This window comes from Barbus barbus (assembly GCF_936440315.1).
Source record: "Barbus barbus genome assembly, chromosome: 2".
NCBI lineage: Eukaryota > Metazoa > Chordata > Actinopteri > Cypriniformes > Cyprinidae > Barbus > Barbus barbus.
The window spans coordinates 40889103-40914321 of NC_136730.1; the positions used below are offsets into that span (position 1 = coordinate 40889103).

Here is a 25219-nt window from a genome sequence, read left to right on the forward strand (position 1 = left end):
TCGCTGACTGCTCTATCTGCTGTTGTCTTCAAATACTTAGTCAGCACAAAGCAATTTAATATCTGCATCTCTGCTGAAGTTGAACGTAAAAATGGTTTCTACACTGATGATGGTCATTTTGATTAAACTTGAATTTTCTTTAAAAAAGTTAAATGTACCATTTAATTTGAGCAGATTTTTTTCTTAAACATTTTCTTTTATAAATTAGCGAAATATAAATAAACAACAAACTGCAAGCGTTGCATGTAGTGAACAAAATAAAAACAGGTTAGGCCAGAGAAGCTTGTTTGACATTGGTTTTTATGATAAAAAAAGAAATCTCAGTGTAAATACAATGACACAATGCAATGACATGTCTGCAGTTGGACTTTGCTGTAACACTGGACACCTGTCTTGATATTGCGATGGTCTAATAATGGTACTATAATGTAAGTGTAAATAGGTCAACCTTGATAAGGACCAAAACATCAACAAAGGAATGAAACAAATTCCTTTCTCTCTTTTAATCAAAACCAAAAGTAAGTCCCTTATATAAAAAAGACAGAAAAAAGCCCAATTTAAACGGCAGATTGTTACAAGAGGAGGCAATGAAATGTTGAATTCCTCCCTTATACAGCCAAGATTGTGTAAGCCCAAGTTCATGCCAGTTCAGGTTCATTTCTTTTCCTTTTTGTCATCTTTCTTGGCTGTAGTGTCTCCCTTCTCCTTGTCTTTGTCCTTATCTTTATCCTTCTCGTCCTTCTTTTCTTTCTTGCTGTCATCTTTCTCTTGGCCCTCTTTCTTTTCTGCATCACGGTTGGCTATTTTGTTGTTGATGAGATTGTGGAGCGCCACTACAGAGCGGATGAGCGAGGCCAGATAGACCACAAGCATCTGGTCGTTGGTCTTCAGGTAGAAGGCCTTGACAAACTCCTGCAGGTTGACATCAGGCAGCAGATTGAACACGTCCTGCAGCTGATAAATGATCTGGTGGTTGATGGGCAGTTTGCCTGTTGCAACCTTCTCCAGATAGCTCTTGATATCCAGCAGCTTGCAGTTGAGACCTTTCAGGCCATGAACCTGATTGGTGATGCGCTGTGACAAAGTGCCAACTGTTGTGTCCTTGATATCACTGCAAAAATCATCATGAGAATAAATCAACTAGGCTGTTTACAGATATAATTTAATTAGTGCTGCCAAGCGATAAAAAAAAAAAATGAGTCAAATAAACAGGAATGTACATGTTTTCATCCCCATCTTACCGCAACAAATGCTCCACGCCAACTTCCTCTGCCTCCTCTGCTCCGATCTCGCTGGTCACATGTTCAAACGTCTTAGATGTGGGAGTTCCATCCTTCAGTGAAGAAGAGATGTCAACTATTAGCATGCAAGGAATCAAATATATTAACATAGCTTAATAACTTCAACAAGGACTCACATCATGCACTTCCTCCACTGAGATGTAAGCTTCAGTAGGCAACCCCAGGTCCTTGGGTTTCACATCAATAATGACTAAAACCTTTGAGAAATACAAAATCAAAAGGAAAAAAAAGAACATAAATTTTTGCAATAAGAAAATATAGCCTGTTCTCAGGAAAATTGTCCCATTATTTTCTATTAAATTAAACACTCCTATCTATCTATACATCTATATCTATATATAAAAGTGAAGATCACGATTAATCACATCCAAAATAAAAGTTTTTGCTTACATAATTTATGTGTACTGTATATTATGTATATATTTTTCTGAAATACATACATAAATACACACACACACACGTGTATATATTTCAGAAAAATATGTTATTTTTATCGTTTGACAGCACTAATATATATATATATATATATATATATATATATATATATAAAAATAAATAAAACTTGCATCATTTGTACTACTACTACTACAAATAAGAAATTGCTAAATAAAACAGTAGTAAAACCAACAGTATTACATACCGAATTGGAGCAGTACTGTTTCATGAGTTCATTTATGGCAATATCATTTTTGTGCAGCTTTGGGCCTGTGTGATACCACCCCACTATTCGCTCCCTTGCTAGAATTGAAAGAAATAAAACCATGAGCTTGGACATGAGGTCATGCTCTATAACAATGACATGACAAAAATTCAATAAATCATATGTATGATACTGGTTCTTTACGTGTGTATAGTAAAGCAATCTTACCATTCACTTTCTTGAACATGCCATACATATTCTCCAGGTAGTCGTGATCCAGGAACCAAACTGAATCATCCTTGTCGTCCTCATCAAAAGGCACTGCCACACAATTAAAATATTACTTAAACTATATATTTCAGAACAGAAAGAAGAGCATTTTGCACCAAGAGCTGCAAACATACCAGCAAAGCTGTTGGACACATCAAGCACTTTCTTATGCCATGAACCCAGCAGAACACCCACAACTCGCTTCTGACTGCCAACCTTACCAATCCTACAAAACAAAGATAAGGTTTGCAAAGAATACAAAAGAGAGACAAATGCAATGCTGTTTTTGAATGCATCTTCAAACGGCTCTTTGAATATATAACCTGTGTCAGATCTTGTATTGCACTTGAACCTCGTCTGAAAGTCTGTTCCAAAAGCTATGCATGTAAGGTTAATAACTTGACATAAATGTGTGTATAAATCATACAGTACATACAGTAGGTTCAGTATCAAGAACAGGATTTAACATAAGAAATGCAACAAAACACGCACATCGTGTTATTTAAATTATAACAGATGATAAAATTCGAGAGTTTGTATGTTGATTTTTCATTGTCGGAAAGCTTATAGGTCTACTTGTGAGTAAAATTATCAGCTAACTTATATTATATCATAACTGACTTGCATCGTCAGATATCTGCTTGCTTCTAAACCATTTTTCAACAAACTTTAAATGCTATAAAGCTAAGCCGGTATGCAACACCATAATATAACATTTTCAACGAAATCATTCTTAAAATATTGTTTATTTCCATAATGCGAGAGCATCCAGTTAGCCTTTAGCTTGTAGCGGCTAGTTTCATTGACACATAATGACAGTGAGTTAACAGTTTTACTGCACTACACTCAGATTTACCTGTTAAAATGGTCCACGACACTCAATAGCACCAAGGGATGAACGACGACCCTTTCTACCGCTAAGTCCGGCATTTTTAATCAATATATTCGAATATATTACAGAAAAAACAATGTTTTCTGTTGGTCAGCACGCCAGTTTGATGGACGCTGCGCCGCTTCTTCTTCTTCTACTTCGTTACTAGTTCTCCACAGCAGGGGCGCTTCAGCGTATCGCTCACGAGCGCCCAGCGGTCAGCGGAGGAATTACACCCTCACTGTCTCTAATTGATCTGAACGTTGTTCTTTTAATTCGCCAAATTGATAGTTTCTTTATCTAAAACCTAGATGAGCATTGCAATATAGCAATATTAACTTAGATATAATTAATAGGAAATAACGAAAACTCCTTTAAATCTGTGAATGCAGAAATATTGTAATTGTCTTGATAACTTACAACGCTCATTTATACACAAGATGGTGCTGTTTATCCTGTTTTTCCTGTTTCTGTGGACATTTTATAGAGTTACGTTCGTGCATAAGCAGTATTTATTAATTTATTTATTTTAGCGCTGTCAACCGATTCATCGGATCCAAAATAAAAGTTTTTGTTTACATTTTGTTTATTTATATGTGTGTACTGTGTATATTTAGTATGTCTATATAAAGACACACACATAAAGCATATATTTTGAAAGTATTTACATGTATTTACGCGTATATATATTTATATTCGTATAAAGGCTATAAACATATTTAATATATAAACGTAGCTTATTTTTCTTATATATATATATATATATATATATATGCTTGTGTTTGTATTTATATATACATAATTAATATACACAGTGCACATACATATATTATGTAAACAAAAACTTTTATTTTGGATGCGATTAATCGCGATTAATCGTTTGCCAGCACTAATTTATTTATTTATTGAGTTAGTTAAATGTAAGTCCCAGTTAGGCTGTTATAGTAAGTAGATATAAGTACTGACAAAATTAAAAAAGTGTTTCCAGTGATTCCAGCATAATCTGTTTGTAAACAGAGGCAAATACTTTACTGTCGTGATTAATCATCTTAGAATGACCTAAATGCTTTGGTCGGTATGTTTATTGTAGGGTAATAAAGCACTTTGTAGTCTACAAAGTTATAAATATAGATAAAATCATACAGATAAAATGATGGCAGGGCTATAAACACTAATGTCCTTGACCTTTTGAAAATTTGACATATTTAATATCAAAGTAATTATGATGCACTTTGTAACAGTGCTGTGGTAGCTTAACCTGGTTTTAATATGCAAGACAACTAACAACAAATCATATGGAGCTATATCTCAAGAAGTATTATAAAGGAGAGTTATTAATGACTATTCAATCTATATATGTTTTCTGATCATCTGTCAATTATTAAATTAAATGTTTTTTTTCATACTCACACAGTTAATGATACAATGCTGTACAATTAATTAATTATTATTTATTAACAGCTGCTTATCATCTCCTCAAGGCTTTTAAACTATAATATATAGTTACTATATATACTATACTATAATATATAGTTTGTTTTGACAAGCTTTTCTTGTTGACAATTACAGTCAAACTCTATGATTTTTATATATATATATATATATATATTATTTGAATTTCAGTTTATTTTAATTCTAATTCCTTACATTCAAATTCAAATTGGATTTCTGTTCCTCCAAAATTTTCTACCTCATTTCAAATCCAGGAATTTAATTGGGATTTTAAAAGCATTCTTAATTCAGTTCTGACTAGCACACAACCCTCATATTACCGTTCATTGTTTGAGGACAATAGTGAGTCTATGCTGAACATGAATCATGTGTCAGTGTCAAACGGTCCTCATGGCCCGCGTTGTCTCTAGACAATAATGGTTTAATTTTCCCCAGGAACATGACTGACATGATGGCGTGACTCCTAGACACTGATGGGTGCTTTGTTAAACACAAACACGCAGGTTTGTTTTCTCACAAAGATCCTAGAAACATCTTCCACTAATAGAGAATGCAGGATTTTGAGATGCATCTTTCTGAGGACAACTGAGGGACTTACATGCAACTATTACAAAAGGTTCAAATGCTCACTGATGCTCCAGAAGGAAAAACAATGCATTAAGAGCCTACAGGTGAAAACTTTTTGAATTTGAAGATCAAGCTGAACTTATTTTGTTTTCTGGGAAACATGCAAGTGTCTTCTGTAGCTTCTGAAGGGCTCTGTACTAAATGAAAGACATGTTATATTTAGGCAAAATAAGAAAAATTTTCACATTTTCATTCTGTTCAAAAGTTTACACCCCTGGATCTTAATGCATCGTGTTTTCTCCTGGAGCTTCAGTGACCTTTTGAGCTTTTTGTTATAGTTGCATGTAAGTCCCTCAGTTGTTTTTGTTTTATTTATGACTTTCTTTGTTTGTGCAGACGTTCGATAATAAATTCCTTTTAACAAAATTAGAAAAATCAAGCCAAATCACTTTGCAGTCAACACAAATAAGTGGGTAATTGTATCATTATAGTGAAGACAAAATACAAACTTTGCAAGTTTATAGGATCACATATAGCCTAATTTAAAAATATATTTTAGCAACTTTTTTGGACAGGAATTCTTTCCAACATATCACCGAATTTATTACTCCAAACACTTATCCAGGCAGGTAAAGAGACCACAGTTCTGTTATAATTAACCTCTACAACAAACTACAACAAAACAGAAACATATACAACTCTAACAAGACATCCCAAAAAAAAAATAATAAATCTACATTTTAGATAGGCCTATAAATATATAAAAATACAATTCGACAAAAATACAGAAAAAAAGTTAATTTTTCAGAAGACAGCGCAGGCTATATAAGTTCACTTTGCAATTAACTTTAACTCTTTAGCAAATATTTTACATTTTTTACTATCAATACATTGGAGAGAATCCAGATATAAATGAAAATCAACCATAAAAACCTTTAAACAAGGTTTTGAATTATTTATTTTACCAAATAAAATCATAAGATTCAGCATGAAGTTAACAGATATACTTTTTGATTCAAAATATAGCCTATTAAAACAATCAAATCACAACTAGGCCTATAACCAGTTTTTTTAACAGTAAGGTCAGTGTTGTGAAGTGATGACGCGCGTGGAGTGGGCGGGGCCGCAGAGGAAACAGAGTCGCGCTCGCGCGGAGTGTTTACACACACACACACACACACACACACACAGAGCGAGGAGCGACGCAAACGCTTTATTTATGATATTCAGAAGTGTCACTGCATGCTTTCTCCGCACCTGGCTTTCGTTTGTTTTGGTTTTTCGTTTCGGTCAAACTAAACCATGGCAGTTTGTTAGGAGCTGCACTTGAAGAGCAAGTCTGTGTTATTTTCTTGGTGGATTGGAGGCACTGCGATGCCCTCTGATTTCACATCGCTCTTTAGCGCGGATATCGACCTCGATTCGCCCAAGTCACTCTACTCCAAAGGTAACTCACTTTCTCACTTTTCCAGCACGCTACTCATACTGTACATATGCTGCTCCGTGCACGCGCAGGCTGTGTTCCAAAACCTAGAGCGCTGCCTACTTAGACAAACATGCTGCCTAGGTAGTGCTCACTAGAAGTTTGGACGCAGCCCGTGTGTGATCTTCTGTGTTATACTCCTCTGCACTGTCAAGCAGTTTTGTAGTTAGTTTACATAGTGACTAATGGTTTAAACGCTGACTAAATAAATGAGCTTGTGTGAGATGATACACACACATTGCATGAGTGTGTATTTGTGTGTGTGTTGAGGTGCAGGGTGTGTATTGTAATCTACATCAGCATATCACTCTTTATTTGGTTTATAAATATATCTTATGGAGTGAATGACTGAGTAATATTTAAGTTCATTATACAGTCAGACATGCTCCTGATGGAGTTTGACTTCCATAACACATTCTGCATACGTGGTCAGAATTATTTTCACCCTTGGTAAATATGATCAAAGAAGGCTGTGGAAAATAATCTGCATTGTTAATCCTTTTGATCTATTATTTAAAAAAATCACAAAAATCTAACCTTTCATTGGTTAATAAGAATTTAAAATGGGGTGAAATATCATTATGAAATAAATGTTTTTCTCTAATACACATTGACCACAATTAACGGCACCCTTTTCTTCAATACTTGTTGAAACCTCCATTTCCCAGTTTAACAGCACTAAATTTTCTCCTATAATGCCTGATGAGGTTAGAGAACACCTGACAAGAGATCAGAGACCATTCATTCATCCAGAATCACTCCAGACCCTTTAGATTCACAGCTCCATGACTGTACTTCTTCTCTTCAGAAGCTTGGTTTTGTGCTCAGTGACCCATTTTTGTGTTGTTTTTGAGGTTTGTGACCACAGAAGCCAGTCCCATTTGAAGTTCCAGTCGTGTCTGATAACTGAATATGCTGGAGTTTGTTTTTGGATGAGCTAGGAGAATTTTTCTTGAAACCCTCCCAAACAACAGGTGGTGATGTAGGACAGGGGTTTTCAACCTGTGGGGCGGCCCCCCCCCCCCCCCCCAGGGGGGCGCCAGCACCTGTCAAGGGGGGCGCGAGCATCAATTAATTCAGAGACATTGCCTTGAAGATTTACGAATACGAGCTTTCAAATCTTCAGCCATCCGCTAGGGGGCAATCAGACTCCCGCTGTTAGGCGACAGTGAGAATGGTGTAAAATAATTGCGCGAGTGAAATTAGACAAACTTGGGGGGGCGCATGTCCTAAAAGGTTGAAAACCCCTGATGTAGGAGCTGTTTGACAATTTTTTTAAAGGTTTTCTGACCCCCGAGACTCAACTATTTCCTGCAATCCTTGGAGAGTCTTTAGCCACTCAAACTCTCCTCCTCACCGTGCATTAGGACGATATAGACACACGTCCTCTTCCAGGAAGTTTCATAACATTTGCTGTTGATTGGAAAATCTTAATTATTGCCCTGATGGTGGAAATGGGGAATTTTCTTAAAGCCACTTCACTAATTTGTGAAGCTCAAATATCTTTTGCTGCACATCAGAAATATATTCTTTGGTTTTCCTCATTCTGATGGATGATTAATTTGGAATTTGGCCTTTGTTTTGCTTTCCCTCCTATTTATATTTCTGTGAAACAGGAAGCCATGGTCGGATAATTTCATGTTCATAATCACCCTGGAGTACTCAAAATTGTGAATATGAATGGGAATATATTTCAGATATATTTTACTCAAAATAATTTCTAGGGGTACCAATAATTGTGTCCAGCATGTATTTGAGAAAAAATATTTAGATTTTTGTGATTTTTATTTTTTTTAAATAAAAGATCATAAGGATTAACAATGCACATTTATTTTCACAGCTGCCTTTGATCATATTTACCAAGGGTACCAACAATTCTGACCACGTGTGTAAATGTTCTTTATTGGCATTGATGGTTTCATGAAGAACCTTTAATATCCATGGAATTTTTCCAATGCATGATGGAAAAATGTTCTTTAGATGATTAAAAATGATTTTTCCAGTAAGAAAAAAATGGTGCTTTTAAAAACTGTTCACTGGGAAATGTTGGGAACCATTGGGAATCAAAAATGGTTCTTCCATGCTGGCATCGCTGTGAAAAACCCCTCTTGACACTATTATTTTTAAGTGAGTGTACGCTAATGTCTGAAATAGTCTTATTTTAGTATACATTTTATATATTTATGTATTTGTGTTTTTTTAGTATCAATATCAATTCTAAGCTTTTATTTTTATGTCTGCATGTTTTAGTAGTTTTGTTATGTCCTTTTGTTTTGTTTTTTATATTACAATTTTTATTTGTGCAATATTTCAGTGAACAGAAATATTTTTTTTAAATCAAATTTAATAGTTTTAATAGGTTTAGTTGACAATAACAACACTGGCCTTAACAATATTAAAAAGCAGCACTTTCTATTAACATAAACCGGGAGTAGCTCAAACTCCCGCTGAAGCCCTCGCTGCAGTGGCTCAAACATTGTTCTCATACTTAGAGAGTTATTATGGGCAGCTTTCTCATGAAATACACCCCTCTCTCTGAGATCCTCTGTTAGTGCATGTTTAATTTCCTGCGCATTTGATGGTCTTTATGTTGTTTGTATTGGACATGTCGGCCTTACAGAGAGGCCACAGTCTTAGATTTTAATTGGCTCAGTGATTTGATGTAGATTTTCATCTTATTAGATGTTTTGGTCAATGAGGAGGGTTACTGCTAGGTGTGTAGTGTAGTATCCTGAATCTGGGCTTTAGTCGCACATGTTACGTAAGACACAGCCTAATCTCATTTGCAGTTCTTGGGAATAGTCTGCTGGCCACCGCTGCTGTTGTTATTGTTGATGTTTCATAGTCAAAGCGTTGAATGAGTATTTAGCTATACTTGACCCTTTTTTTTAGCTACACTTACACATTGATTTCAGTTGTCCAAGTAATGAAATGTTCTTCCAGTCGTGCAGTTTTACATCAAGCATATTTTTATTCTGCAGAAAGTCTGTATTTCTTATTAAAGTTCAGCTGCATTTTCAAGAAAATGTTTTTAGTCCAATGAAAATGTCATGTAAAATGTAATGCATATAAGACTCTGTACATCAATAATGGCAAATGACTTTGCTTTCTAAGCATCAAATATGTGAATACAACACTCCATTTTATATAACATGTAACACCTGTTGCGTCTCTCTAGCCAAGAGAAAGGTCTTTAGCCTGAATGAGGTTGAATACCTCTGACCCAGAGTATAAATAAACAACCTCCATATCCACTTCCTCTGGCCAGATATCACAGGTGAGTACAAGGTTACACAGTAACAGGGTTAAGAAACCAGGTTAACATGAATAGTCGTGAGACTTTTTCCTTTTCACTATTTATTTCACTTTTAAATGAGATGATGACTGTGAAGAATAATAGTCGGGTTTTGGAGGATGGCCATCAGATCTCAGGAGTAAAACGGTGGAAGCTGGTCATTTTGCAAGGAAAGCAGAGGGACTAATTTGTACCCGTATAGTTCATAGATACTGATTAAGGTTTATATGTGAAAAATAAACTTTTTTTTTACTATAATTAAAATTTTTAGTTAATTATTTTTTACCATTTTCTTGGAAATTAATTACATTTTTATATGATTTTTCCATGTCTTTTTTTTTTTTTTTGGTATCTAGTGTTATTTTAAAATATGATATACTGTTATAGTTTTTGTTGATATTTTGAATTAGGATTTATTTTTACGTTTTCTGATTTCATTTAATTGTTGCCATTTTTTATTAGTTTTTTAAATGTTCATATACTTTTTATTTAAAATTTTAGTAATTCAACAAACTAAATGAAAATGAGAGATGTTGCTTTGCTGTTGCAACTAGCTGAAATTAAATAATATAATTTAAATATTTTTTAGAGTTTATTTTATTGCAAATATTTATTTATTTATGACACTAACCCCGCTATTGGCTTAAGACTACTGGTTAAGAATTAAAAAATATTTTAAAAATTGTATTTATATTTTTACATTAAGCACAAAAAACTTCCATCTGAATAAAATTTTCTATCTGACAAAATTATTGGATGAACATTATTAATAAAGGTGGTATTCACTTTAGATATTCAGTGATTAAGACATTAATTTCCATTATTTATTTCAGGCCTGTAAATCACAGTTTTTATATTTTCTGATATTTCTAGGTTTTCCATGATTGTGAGATCATCATGATCTAAATAGTCCTGCAGTGCCACATCAATTAAAGTCGTGACGTATTGTCAAGTATGGTGACCCATACTCGAAATTGGTGCTCTGCGTTTAACCCATCCAAGTGCACACACACAGCAGTGAGTAGTGAACAAACACACACACACACCGTGAACACACACCCGGAGCAGTGGGCAGCCATGCTGCGGCGCCCGGGGAGCAGTTGGGGGTTCGGTGCCTTGCTCAAGGGCACCTCAGTCGTGGTATTGAGGGTGGAGAGAGCGCTGTACATTCACTCCCCCCACCTACAATCCCTGCCGGCCGGGGACTCGAACCCGCAACCTTTCGATTACGAGTCCGACTCTCTAACCATTAGGCCACGACTTCCCCTTAGGCCACGACTTCCCCGAATTATTCCATGTAGATATATTTAATGTAGTCTCTCAGTTATTATAAGGTCACAAAACTGCTTGTAGAGCAATTGTACAAGCATTAGAAAGTAAAAAAAAAATGATGAAGTATAGCAGTACTGGTGTGAGAGTTAAAAGAAAGTGGAAGGGGGCTCTGGGAAAGAGGCAGTCTGTCTAATGAGCTTATTTAAAGTAGTGGGTAGATTAGGCCTTTTCTCATAGACCTGGGCCAGTTTTGTTCCGTCATTTCACGTGTTCGCTCTTTCAGTATTCCCGTCACTCTCTGACATCTGCTGTTGACCTTTTCACATTGTTGTTTCCCCTTCCGCGTCCCTGCTGTGTGGACTGGCTAATGAGCTCGTGTGTCATGTGACGGGGGCAACAGTGAGGATGAGATGGAGCTAAGCATATGGCTGCGCATTCCCAGAAGGATGGCGAAACGCCCTGGAGATGTGGCTCGTGAATTTATTTTTAGTGAGCTGTTGTTTGGTATGTGAGCGGAGGGGCACTGCTTTGAAAACACATTGTCCAGCTTGAGTGGCTGTGCGATGTGGGATTGATTTCTAGCCAAGAGTCTGATTATTTCCATGCAGCTGATCACTGTTTTCTATTGAGGCAAATCCTGTTTTCATTCACTGGATTAGCACCCTGCGTTCCCTACGTATATGCTGTACAGTCAATGACATAGGCTGTAAGCTTCTCTATATGTGTCCACACTGATAAAAATTCTCTGCTTGATTTACTTAAAAAATATGATGAATTCTTTTGCATAATTTTATTATGTAGATCCAACAAGACTAGTCTTTGTACAAACTACTTAATTTTTCTGTTTGTTGAAATAAAATTTGTACATAAAGTTAACTTAATTTTAGCATTGCTCTAGTCATTTTTGTGTGTGTGTGATCTACATAACTTTAAGAGTTCTAAATGTGTATTTTTGATTGAATCCAACTTAATTTTTACATTTCAATATTACAAATTTCAAGTGGGATCTACTGTTTTCAAAATTTGTTAGTGTATTTTAAAGTTACATGTACTCAAATTTTCTAATTAGCAACTGAGTATTATAAATGCAAATAGTAATGTTTTACTACTATAGTAAAAGTTCAACACTGGTACAGAATGCCAGTAGAATGTACTCATCAAATATGGAAATCTAGTTATTACATTACATTACATAAAGCTGACATTTTGGCCATTTGATAGTAAAAACTGACAAGGTCAGTATAAAACAAAGTATAATAAAATATATCCACGTCACAGGATGAGACATTGTCTACAATAGAAAATTGTGCTTCATGGTGGTGCTAGAAGAAAGCTCATTAAGTGAAAGTTGACAGGCTTTATTGTCTTCAGAAAAAAAAAAAAGACCTTTACAGAATATTTTCTATAAAATTGCGTTTTTCAGTCCTGTACAGTAACATACTCTAAGACTTTAAAACAACACACTTACACATGTATGATCACGTATGAAAATGGAGATCTTCTAAGAAACCTACATTTCAGTTTCTTTGGGTAGCTTATCTTACAAATTCACGTTGTGCAAAATATTTTCCATGAGTCATGCGTTTCTCGCTTCTTCACAGTCATGTTTCCTTCAAATGCTCATTAACAGACAAAACATGGTCCCTATATGAAAATGCAATAGTAGTTACTATTGAGAGTGCATTAGGAGAACCTGAGAAATTGAACCGTAAAACTTGTCAACAATGTCTGTATCGCTTTTAGGCCAGTAAGCTGATCTTGAGATCGTGAATTTTGGAGGACATGTTTTTGTTAACATCCTCCAGCTCCAGGAAGATCTTCTGAAATACCTCAAAGGTGTATTTAAGTTTCTTTGAATAGCTTAGCTCCAAGGCATAAATAAGGCCCATAAGGTAGGTGCAAGCATGTGCTACACTGGGAATGCAAAAAAGGACCTCTGCTCCCTCGATGGCTATTCCAGCTTGCTTCTCGAGACCTCCATCCCTGGCTTTGCTGACCACAAAGATGTTGAGTACAAATGAAGTGATGGCCTCTTGGATGGGTGCAGCATCGTCGTCAACACAAACCTGTGAAATATACCAGAGAGAATTTAACCTACTTTTTGTTTGCTAATGTGAAGAATGCATTTAGCTCTTTGCTCTCCCTCTGAACAGAAATCTGGGTGGGATTACGTGGTTGCTGTGGTAGTTTTGATCTATACACTTATGTACAATTTGTGCCCGAAAGTCACTCGAAGAATGTGCTGCGTGTTGTTGGGATTTGGGCGGGATTACTTGGTTGCTGTGGTAGTTTTGACCGTGTTGTGATTTAAGACAATTTTTTTCTCACATGCATTTGTCTACATTTATATACAATAACAATCTTGTGTGAACTGAAAAATATTTATGTGGAGAGAGTCATGTGTATATATGAGTGTGTATATTATATACATATATGTAATATGTATATAAGTGCAGTGTAAAACTTTCTATATAAATCAAGAAATACATTTGAAAATCTTTCAGTATACCTATGCAGAAATATAATTTCTTTACCCAGTAGTCCTTGATTAATTCCTCTGTCTTTTCACCAAGGTAGAGAATGAGGCCTCTGATCACAGTTTCTCTTCTGGACTCAATGCTGTTGTCCTACAAATATATGAAATATGGGATTATATTAAAGGGTTAGTTCACCCAAAAATGAAAATTCTCGAAAATTCTTTCGTTCATTTTAGGAACACAAATTAAGATATTTTTTATGAAATGTGAGAGCTCATCATGACCACTTTCAAGGCCCAGAAAGGAAGTGTAAGACATTGTTAAAATAGTCCAAGTGACTACAGTAACTCAACCTTAACTTTATGAAGCGACGAGAATACTTGTGCGCAAAAAACCCAAAAATAACGACCTTATTCAGATATTTATTTTCTTCCGTGTGGGCCTCTGACGTGAGTTCATGAGAGCGTCACGACGCATGGGCGAGAACTGAGAAGATGCTGAAGATGACGACCTCATAGCCAGAAGCGTTTCACTGTCTGTTAACAAGCAGAGGAAGATGCGCACTGTACATAAAACTGTCTTTGTAAATATGTCCGCAGATTTTGAACAATTTAGAACCATTTTAAACACTACATCGTGACCTAAAGCATAATCAATGTGGAATTCAAATAGCTTACATACACAGTATGTCCCCTGATTGTAAACAAACAGTGAAGCGCTTCCGGCTATGTCAGGACGTCATCTGCGTTCTCGCGCATGCGTCGTGGGGCTCTCATGAACTCACGTCAGAGTCCCACACGGAAGAAAATAAATAGTTGAATAAAGTTGTTATTTTTGTGGGGTTTTCTCACACAAAAAGTATTCTCGTCGCTTCATAAAGTTAAGGTTGAGCCACTGTAGTCACTTGGACTATTTTAACGATGTCTTTACTAACTTTCAGGGCCTTGATAGATGCAATTATCAATCAGCCTATGGAGGAGTGAGACAGCTCTCAGATTTCAAAAATAACTTCATTTGTGTTCTGAAGATGAACGAATGTCTTACATGTATGGAACGACATGAGGGCGAGTAATTGCTGACAGAATTTTCATTTCCGGGTGAACTGACCCTTTAAGTTAAAATTCTGTCAATTACTCATCCACACTATAAATTTACTCTGTGAAAAGCAAATAAAAAAATTAAAAAAACAGGACAACTGGACCTTTGCCAACTGAGTTATAACTTTACCCCCAGTTTCCTCACTACAATAAATGTATTATATAATTTAAATATAATTTATTGAAAGTTACTTACCTTTATCCAGTGTAGCCTACTTGTCAGGAGAGTCACCTGGTAAGGACACAGTGTTATGGTTAGTAACTGACCAATGCATGAAACCCAAATCATAGCAAATCATTTAACTATAACTATAATTAAAAATAGTTTCACATTTTCTTCTCTCCACAAACACTGCAGGTAGTTGACCTGCCGATCAGACAGCTAATTGTCTTCAGTTTCATATGAAAGGTTTCTTTGGGTTTGTTTTTCCTCGGAGCTCAGGTGAGAAAGTGTACAGGGAACCGCGTCATGCAGAAGGCAGGATTATGGTCACGTAAAATGATTGAAAGCTGTAAACCTCTAATGAGCGATCTAACCATAGACCGTACAAACTACCGTCCTAACTAACGCAAACCACGAAGAGAAACAGACAGAGCGCGCTCTTTCAGCTCTTCAGATCGGTGGTAAATGGAGTAACTTATGCATTCTGTATGACCAAATAGTTTGAAAACTAAATCGATATTTCTACAAATGCGCGCACGTTTGGATAGCCTAGGGCCGATTTAAAAGATTGTTGTTTCCATCAGTCACTTAAACACAAAAACATATATTTTTTAAAGAATAAAATAAGACCCAGATAAAAAAAAAACGACGTTACACTACATTATTCATGGATGTTCTAAAACTCCACGTGCTTGTTGCTGCATTCTAATGTAAGCTTCAAATTACACTACAACAAACTATTTTATCTCCACTTGCAAAGTTTCAATTAGGCCTACCGTTACATGTAAAGCAACTATAGCCACCTACCAGGGTAACCACATGGTAGGCCTAATGCTAATTAGAAAATCCACGTACAACAATCTTCAATTACATTTAAAGCCTCGTTTTTGTACAACAATTCAAGAACTGTAAAGAATGTACCAACCCAAGTAACATTAACTGTTAATTTGCTAACTTTATTCTTACCTTAAGTTCAGTCCGCGTCTTCGTCTTCGTCTTCGTTTGAATGCAACGAAACAGGAAGGGGGAGTTTTTTTTTGTACCGAGTAAATACAACAAGGTATTGTTTGTTGTGCGTGTGTACCTAAAAAGCTTGGCTGGGATTACTTAGATTAATTTTGTGAAGGAAAAAAATACACATTGTTTTGTGTTTTGAACAAATGCAGATTAATTCAAAACTAGATATATTAATGTAAAGATACAAACATAACATTTTATTGTTGATATCACGCATTTTAATTACTTAACATTTACATCCACTCAGATTTACTTTTTTCAGTGCAGTAAAGTCACGTTTATAATGAATCTAAAACTATTTTAATACACCGTTAAATATTTTGAGATATTACATGAACATTTTTCTTTTAAAAAATATATTTGTCACACTAGGACTATTAAAAAAAAAAAAAAAAAAAAAAAAAGTTTTAGTCTTTTTTTGAGTATAGTGTTAGCTTGTTTTCAAATATTTGCTCTTATTGGTTATTTATTTTTCTTAATTATATTCTCCAGAGCCAATCCATGTTTTCTGAATAAACAAAATATAAAGGCCCATACAGAGCAAAATTAGGCCCGAGCGGTTTGGTTGTAATGTTTAGCGAATGGCTAACTTACACAGCCTGCTGAAATGTACCTGTCAAATATGTGCCAATATCACAAGTGCTACCAACCTAAACTGGTCAATGTGTGTGCTAAATTGAGCTTATCTGTTAAGAAACTGAGTTTCTTTTTGCTAGTTTTATATTTATTGTTTACAGTTGTTGGAAAATAGCTCTACACGAAAGGTGATTACTCATTTTAGGAATAGTTCATCCAATAATGGAAAGATGCTGAAATGTATTCTCCCTCAGCTCATCCTAGATGAGTTTGTTTCTTCATCATAACAGATTTGGAGAAATGTAGCATCATATCACTTGCTCACCAATGGATCCTCTGCTGTGAATGGGTGCCGTCAGATTGAGAGTTCAAACAGCTGATAAAAACATCACAATGATTCACAAATAAGCCATACCACTCCAGTATTGTGAAGTGAAAAGCTGCGTGTTTGTAAGAAACAAATCCATCATGAAGATGCTTTTAACTTTAACAAACCTTTCCATTGTGAGAGGACAACAGAACTTTTTCACTGGAGGATTATTATTATTATAGATTATAGACACATATTGGCCAGAAGGGATGGTTTACAATGAAAATGCTTTAATGATGGATTGATTAATCTGTTCGTTTATTATAAAAAAAAGATGCACTTCTTACATATAGTAACTTGAAAACAATAAAAAAATTAACAGGTAATTAGACGTTAATGACAAGGCGGGGTTAGTTAATGGTGTAAAATGTAATGTGGTGCAATTCCCCAAAAACTCAATCTCTGACTAAATAATTCATGATATTTTAAAAATATATATTTTATATGTTTTTTAAAATAATGATTATGTATTCCGGAATACTAAATATTACTAAATTTGAAAATATTCATTTATTACCATTTTCAAGACCATATAAAACCAACATAAAATACAAAGAGTAGCCTATATTTCTAAAAACCTAAATATAGAGAGATTTTTGGGATTGAACTGATCAATAATGGCCAATAACCAAATTGTTGTGACCCCTTTCAATACTGTGTAACCATGAAACATGCATAACAAACCTGAAAATTGTATATGTGACTTCTTTTGTTTCAAAGATGGCTGATTTGATCTGTGGAAAAAAAAATAAAAAAAAATTCACATTTCTTATCAGGCATATATGAAAAGTGCCTGAAGCTCTTGAACTCTGATCTCTTGTGCTGCCCTGACCCAGACACATTTTGAGGCCACAAACCATGTGTTAAATATGCAGGAAGTTAATCAAAGATCCAAGCAGTAGGCTTTCCATTGGCTGATGAGGAACACTCAGGTTACGGGATCTTTCTTCTTAAACCCAGAACGTTTCATCCGGCACTTGGCAGAGTTTCCCGCTGGACAGCGCGGTCTGGCGGCCTAAAGCCGGATCCAGTTTTGTGAGAGTGGCTGTGCTTTTAAAAGGTTTTTCATTTAAACCACACATCATGTGTCACTCTGTCACACACAACTCTTGGTCAAAGTTCAAAAGCTTTGTCACCGACACATAATCCGTGATTTTTATCTCCAGGAGGTTTACAGTAGTTTTGTGAGCATGTCTGGGGTTGAAAGGAGCAGAGCATCTCCCCATGGGGCAGAATAGCACGTTATACATGGACGGAGAAGAGTTCCAGCTCGCTCCTGATGTTGTAGACCACCTAATACCCTAAAACCAGTGCTTAGTTAAAACAATAGAGTGCTGCAGTGATGATGTATTTTTGTTGGCAAAATCCCGGAAACAAGTTAGCATTTTAGCACTTCTGGTTCCAACATCCCGAAGTCAATGGGCTTTTTCAATGGTTTTTGGTTAAATGCCTGAAATAAGGTTAACTGTGGTTAACACAAGCTCAAGATTTTTTTTTTTACATTTATTCAATGACATAAGATACATCAGTAACACCCCCTTTTGATATTTAAAGCTTTTAGTGATCTTGAAAAAGGCAGTTGCTAACATGTGGCTAAATGGGACTACAGAGGTTAAATGTCATCATGCTGAACCGGTGAAATCACAGCCTCATTGTGTTTATAATCACACTCTCGCAAACTGTTTTAACTTTTAGAGAAAATGTTTTTAAGTACAAGAAGCTTAATGATGTTGAAATCATGTGACTGTGGTGCTGTTTGTTCATAGGCTATGCTTAGCGTTTTACTTCTGGCTTCAGAATTCATTAAAGTTGTGTTCCTTTGTGAAGATTATCATAACGAACAAAATGTGTAAGAATCATAAACGTTTGTTGGTCACAGAGTAATAATCCAAAAGCCAGTGGCAAAATCCTATTGTGTTCTTGTGAAGTGAACCAGGGAGAAGCTAACTTTTCAGAAATGCGTCATCACTGCAGTGCACTATTACAATTTTTGTTGTATGGAAATAACCCATAATATTCCCATAATGTCAGCAGGCCTTTGTTGACATGTAAAATTAACTGAGTAAGTGACTTTTTCATCAGTCTGTTTATTAATCCAGTGTTTGTGCTTTTTATCAATAGTCATTTTTCTTAAATCAGTCCAGCTTGTGAGACATTTGCTGCTGCATTAAGATTGAATCCAAAAATGTCCAAGAAATGCTCAAGATAAACAGGCAGATCCAGTGTGAAGCCGCAGCATTTAATAAAAATTCCTGAGTCCCATTTTAACATATAGCTTTACATAATGCACTTGTATTTTCAATTGATTATTTCCCCTGCTGCTCTCCGCTTACTGTGTGCTCTAGCATTTTATTATTATTCAGCACTGCGCTGCTGTTTTATTCTCTACATTAAACATATAATTTGATTTGTATTATTCTCATTCGTAAGTTGATTTGGATAAAATCATCTGCTAAAGAAATAAATGTAAAGCAATGCAAAGTTTATTGCAAAGACGCAGTGCTTGTTACTAAATTGTGCTGTGATTTAGGCAGTGACTTTCAGGACTAAGAGAGATTCATGTGAGGTTGACTTATGCATGTTTGTCTGGGAATGTAAAATCTTTCAGCAGCCGAACATGAAGTGATACTTGCCTTCGCAAAACTAGCTTAACTTGCTGTAAACTCATTCTAGTTCAGTGCATGAGCTTAATAGTTCACTCAAACTCACTCAAAATGTCATAATTTTTTCACCCTCATGTTGTTGCAAACTTGTATGGTTCTCAGAGTATCTTATATGTTTCACAGAATAAAGAAATTCATACAAGTTTGGAGCAACATGAAGGTAAGTGAGCATTTTCATTTTGCCTGAACTATCCTTTTTACTTAAAACAAGTTCTTTTTCAAACCTGTGTCAGTTTATTATTTTGAAATTGTGAGATGCTTTTGAGATTTCATTTTTCTGTTAACCTCAACTCTTGCCCAGTTGTGTTGCTGTGATAATAGACGCGTTCTCCTTGTCCATGTCTAATGAATCAGCAGACAATCTACAGCCTTAATTAGATTTCCAGCCGAATCCTCTTATGTTATTAATGTTCTCAAGGTGTGGGTTTAGGCTGAGTCCAAAGGACAAACGCACAGAGCTGAGGACTCTCTCTTACAAGATGACAGGGAGGAACAGTGGTCTCCAAACATCTGAGGCCACGATGAATATCTGGGAACTTTTGGGGGTGGAAAATCCAATCAAAAATTGGAGAGCAAAACCCTAGTTTTAGGATTTTTGAAGAAATATGTAAAAATCTGCACTGTTTATAGGTCCCTCATTTCTATCTGTGGGCTTTTGGAGCTCACTTAAAACTTTATAAACCAAATGTTTTATCAGATTTTTCCATTGCTTTCAGAATATTGTTCCATGTTATGATTTGGTTCAATTGGTTCAATTTGATCCTGATCTCATAATACAAGACTCTCACAAAGCCAAAATACTTGTTAAAATGTGTTATTACTTCTAAAACATGATTAACAGTTAACAAATAGTACTTTTTATTTAAAAAGCAAAAAACTAATTTGGTATTACATCAGGATCTGGATTTGGTCTTGGCCTCCATTGCACAATGATGGCACCAGAATAGAAATATTCATGATTTTGTTTAGCAGATAACACAGAATTATATTAGACACACATTTAAAATTTTTAAACATTGTACATTTTAAAATGGACTGTCACTTACTTTCACATATTTTAAACATTTCTTTAAACATTTCATATTTTATACTTTTAATAAATATTTTAAATTGATTTTCCAGTGGTGCAATGCAGGCCCTATTTTAATTTATCAGGGCCAATAAACCAAATCCACACATATCTTTGATTATATTTATTATATATAGTAGTGGAATAGTTTACACCTGTTATCAACATGCATTTTTGTTTGTAATCAGATCACAGGTGGTAAACATAAAATACAGGTGTAAACGGGAAACCATATATGGAGGTAAGTAGCTAGATTGGCTGATTTCTCACAGCTGCAGTAAATCAACACCTATTGACCTTATGTTGCAAATATTAATTTTTCATCAGCAATGCATATTGTCACATTTTTGTTCCGAGAAATATCATGACATGATGATATTGACACAACTGACAGCTTTGACATGACTGTTCACTAGTCAATGTCTCTCATTTTAATTTGTTTTAGACTATTTAGATTTTGTGAAATTAAGCAAGAACAATCTGCACACTGTTCAATTCAATAATTCCCTTTTATTTTCAAAAAAAAAACCCAGCAATGCTTTGGTCAGAGAGACTTCGTCAGGCATTTTTTTAATGTATTATTTTGACCTTTACCAGGTTGATTTGACATATTCTGATTTTGAAAATATGTAGGTTAGTTTTGCATGTAGATATGAATGGTTGCATCTTGGTACTTGGCTGGTAACGTGGGTCTCTTAGATGGCTTTCTCTATTGCATTGAAATGCATATGTGTTTCATTATTTGGAGTGTCACTCTTTCAGCGAGGGTTGGATGGCTTTGTGTTTGTGTCTGTGAGGGTGTTTGTGTGCATGTGAAGCTGTCAGTGCAGTGGCCATGCTTGTGTAAACAGCATGAATTCCTCACTGCGCTGAGGCCCAGCTTTCATCTGAGCCCAATGTCTGTTTCTTCCCCTGCTCCGCCGTCCTGTGAAGCTGCTGGTAAACACAGCAGACACAGACTTGTTTCTGTGCTAAAAACACACTGCTGAGATCCAGCTGAGAGCTAGAGTGGCTTCTCACAAATGTCACCTCAGGTGAATTCACACTTTATGTACTTCCCCCTAGGTTCTTAATATACAAATATGCAGCATTAAATATAGATCAGGTAGTGTCTGCATTATTTTTATCATGAATTCAGCACAATGTAGCCACGTTTCTAAGATTCAAGAGGTCAAAGGTCATGCTCAGATAGTATAACCTTGTGAAAAAAGTATACTTTAGCATGCTTTTAAAAAGAGTATTTATTTAGGAAATAATATACTTGAATGTGAACTGATTGTAATGTTTTCAGAAATTTAGTCGCATGTTAATTGAATACAAATGTACAAAATTGCACCTTCCTCTTTATAAATTGAGTTTCAATAGATATGTTTTAATTTGTCATAAATGCTTGTCATTACACTTGTCGGTACATTTTCAAAAATTGTAGAATTATGAAATTACTCAAAAAGATGTACCTAAGTCCTACTTAAACACTCAATCTGTATTTAATATAAATGCAAACAAATAACTTTTCATTTAATTCCAGTTAAGTGTCTGAAAACAATAATTTCACTCTTTTTCTATACTGCTCCGACATCAATTTAGCATATGGATTTCCATCGAGAAACTTTTGCTGTCAGTTTTAATTTTATTGCTGTTGGTCCTGTGTGCATAATCCTTAGTACTGTGTGTACCATCTCTAGTACACCTCCTGACAAAACATTTTACTGACAAAACTTGATAGACAGCAGGTCCATGAGGAGGACATTCTGAAGACACATATCAAATGTGTGTGTTTTTTGCCAGATATGAGTGGCCAATATAAACAGAAAAGGATAAAAAGTGGAAACTTGGCAAACTTAATCCACTTATGATGATAGGACGTGCCTTTATTCATTCCTCTATAGTCTCTGTGTCTGTGGAAAGCTGAATAGAGGTTGGTTTATCTGGCTACATAATCAGGAAAGAGGCCATTGAAAACCACCCACATTCAATGAACTCCTCTGGCAACGTCCCTTGGATCCAAAGCACCACTGAAATATACAGTATCCAAATACAGCATAAAGGTTCTTTATTGGCATTGATGGTTCCATAAAGAATCTTTAACATCCATGGAATCTTTCCATTGCACAAAAGGTTCTTCACAGTTGAAAAAGGTTCTTTAGATTATGCTCTTCACACTAAAAAATGGTTCTTTAATGGCATCGCTTCACTCTAAAAAATGCGGGGTTAAATACAACCCAGCGCTGGGTAAAATATGGACAAACCCAGTGCCGGGTTGTTTTCTATTGTTACGAAATGTGGTTGTAGAATAATAAAACAAAAGATCAGGAGAACGAAGTTGCATCAACACACATTTATTAAACATAAAACTGAGACAAAGGAGTTAACAAGATGATTAATGCAAAACAGGTGGGGATAATAAACAATGATTAACTAAACTAGAACAGGAAAAACCAAATAAGGGCAAACAGGAACTAAACAGAAACCAACACGTGACATCTACCAATGTTTAACACAACCTTCTGAGCAGTAACCCAACCGCTGGGTTTGTCCATATTTTACTCGGTGCTGGGTTGTATTTAACCCAGCATTTTTTAGAGTGTTTGAAAACCCCTTTTGGAACCTAGTGCATGGAATGGAATACATTAGCCTTACATGTAATGGGAAGCATGTGGTGGCACGCAGAATGAAACAAACATCCTCCTTACGGTACTCTCCGTTCCTCCACCCTGTCCCAGGTTGGTCTGTAAAGTCCCCCTTCATTCCTGCCTCAAGGTTAGGCCATTGTTTAGGCCAGAGCAATTGACACTAGACTAATAATGTAGCTGGTTTGATAGTGTTCTTCTGCCTTCTTCTTGGCCGTGTGTTTTGTTGCCCTTGGATGTTCACATTATCTATTGCCCTCGTGGGACGGGGCAGATCCTACCAGAGGTTAAACGGATGAAGTGGACGCTGTCTGTGCTATCACTTAATGAAACCGCGTTCACTCTCTTTGATTGGACCCATGTTAGAGCACAACGTGACATTTGTTTTCTGACTTTAATTATTTTCTGAATGTGTGACTTCAGATTTTGCTTGCATCTCTGTTTCATCTGTCAGTGTTCTTGTGCTCTGACCTTGACTATTGTTTCTGTTAGCATTTGTTAAAAAGATCATTTTGACTAAAGCATGAAACATGAAAATTGTCTCCTAAAATCTCTTAAATTTATTCATTTATTTATATTTGAAGAATCCCTTGTTCATTTCATGGTGACAATGAGTTTGACTGATGCTATCACAATTTAGGACAAACAAGGTAAAGAGTAAAGATGTGTGATGTGACTGAGATTTCATATAATTTCCTAACAAATAATTACAAAAATGTAAGTACTTAAATGACTAAAATGATGTGCCTAAAATTTAAATACTTAAATGAAGTACTCAGAAATTATACCATTGATTGATCATGAAAATAAAATAATTGCATGACATGACTTTTTTTAAAATTCCAAACATTTTGCACTGATTTAAGGTTCAGTAAAATATACTCAAAAGGAGCCTTCATTTTTGTGTAGTTACTTATCTTCTTACAATTACATGCAAATTACTGTCTCAATATAATTTAAACTGTGGCCTAAATTAAATTAGCTCACGCACTGTAGCATATTTGTTTCAGTGGCAGCAAGGCGGTGGTTTTCAACCAGAGGACCAGGTTTTATATTAAAATATTAATTAATTTAAATACTATGTACACTGAAATCATCTTTATTTTCCACCTCAATAACTATATTTTTTTTTTTTTGTTGCAAAAAACAAATCAGAATCTTAATCTTACAGAAACACAAAATAAATTGTTTAACTAAATTCTTATTCATTTCCAGTTTTTCTAAATAAAAAAAGTTTGCAAACAAGCAGCGTTATCATAACTACAGTAATTCCATCAGAGTTTGGGTGACACTTGATTAGTTTCATCACAGATCACAAGTACGGCTTGTAAGTGAACAAACCAGACAATCTCAGATGTTGTTTTGATCCTGAATTTGTGTTGCAAAATGCAGCGATTTGACATTAAAAATGTCTTTATGATGGATTTGTTTCTTACAAATGTGTAGCTTTTCTCTTCACAAGACATTAATTGATGGACTGGTGTGGTGTGGATTATTGTGATGTTTTTATCAGACTCTCATTCTGACGGCACCCATTCACTGCAGAGGATCCCTTGCTGAGCAAGTGATGTAATGGTAAATTTCTCCAGATCTGTTCTAATGAAGAAACAAACTCTACATCTTGGGTGACCTGAAGGCGAGTACATTTTAAAATTGAATTTTTGATTGAACCATTCCTTTAAGCACTGATTTTTGCATCCATATGAAAACTATACACTATATATATATAAGACAGATAACTTCATTTTATCTATAGGACATGTTAAACGTCATATCAGCCACACATACACACAGTTTGATTAACAATATAAATATACCTTTAGACAGGTTCTACTTTATCTCTCTCTGTCTGGCCTGGTAGTCCTTGCTTTAGGGCAGCAACAGTTAACTAGTTTTTTCCTCATATAGAGCACCCATTTAAATTTCCCTTTACCACCTACTTAATGCTCAGAATACTTGGAGATGTAGGCTGCGCTTTGCTCCTGGTTGCTATGGTGCCGTCGGCA

The 25219-nt window shown here is 35.4% G+C and overlaps 3 protein-coding genes across 3 annotated transcripts in view; 1 reads left to right on the forward strand and 2 right to left on the reverse strand.

Moving 5' to 3' along the window:
* Nucleotides 1–282: 282 nt before the first annotated feature.
* On the reverse strand, nucleotides 283–3249 carry LOC306842877 (26S proteasome non-ATPase regulatory subunit 7-like). Its single transcript, XM_079374029.1, has 7 exons — nucleotides 3068–3249; nucleotides 2346–2437; nucleotides 2170–2262; nucleotides 1942–2039; nucleotides 1418–1498; nucleotides 1242–1333; nucleotides 283–1111 (listed from the first exon to the last, which is right to left on the reverse strand). The coding sequence occupies exons 1-7, from the start codon at nucleotides 3139–3141 to the stop codon at nucleotides 655–657; spliced, it is 987 nt and encodes a 328-aa protein (XP_079230155.1). The 5' UTR covers nucleotides 3142–3249; the 3' UTR covers nucleotides 283–654.
* Nucleotides 3250–6268: 3019 nt separating this feature from the next.
* The window catches only part of LOC306842881 (nuclear factor of activated T-cells 5-like), a 49631-nt gene continuing 30680 nt past the window's right edge, over nucleotides 6269–25219 (forward strand). The window contains exon 1 of the mRNA XM_079374038.1: nucleotides 6269–6548. Coding sequence (XP_079230164.1) covers nucleotides 6476–6548 — 73 coding nt within the window. The 5' untranslated portion in view covers nucleotides 6269–6475. The remainder of the gene's footprint in view (nucleotides 6549–25219) is intronic.
* LOC306876750 (uncharacterized protein) lies at nucleotides 12495–23331 on the reverse strand (the record flags this gene model as incomplete). The annotated part of the gene is made up of 6 exons (XM_079428143.1): nucleotides 12495–13217; nucleotides 13686–13778; nucleotides 14922–14957; nucleotides 15855–15972; nucleotides 21449–21519; nucleotides 23224–23331. 6 exons carry the CDS (start codon nucleotides 23329–23331, stop codon nucleotides 12891–12893), a joined length of 753 nt encoding a protein of 250 aa, XP_079284269.1. The 3' UTR covers nucleotides 12495–12890.

Coding starts and splice junctions, on each gene's coding strand:
- LOC306842877 (XM_079374029.1), bottom strand. CDS start 3,141: ATGCCGGACTTAGCGGTAGAAAGGGTCGTCGTTCATCCCTTGGTGCTA. Junction 2,438..3,067: donor GTCGTGGACCATTTTAACAG/GTAAATCTGAGT, acceptor TTTGTTTTGTAG/GATTGGTAAGGTTGGCAGTC. Junction 2,040..2,169: donor CATGTTCAAGAAAGTGAATG/GTAAGATTGCTT, acceptor TTTCAATTCTAG/CAAGGGAGCGAATAGTGGGG.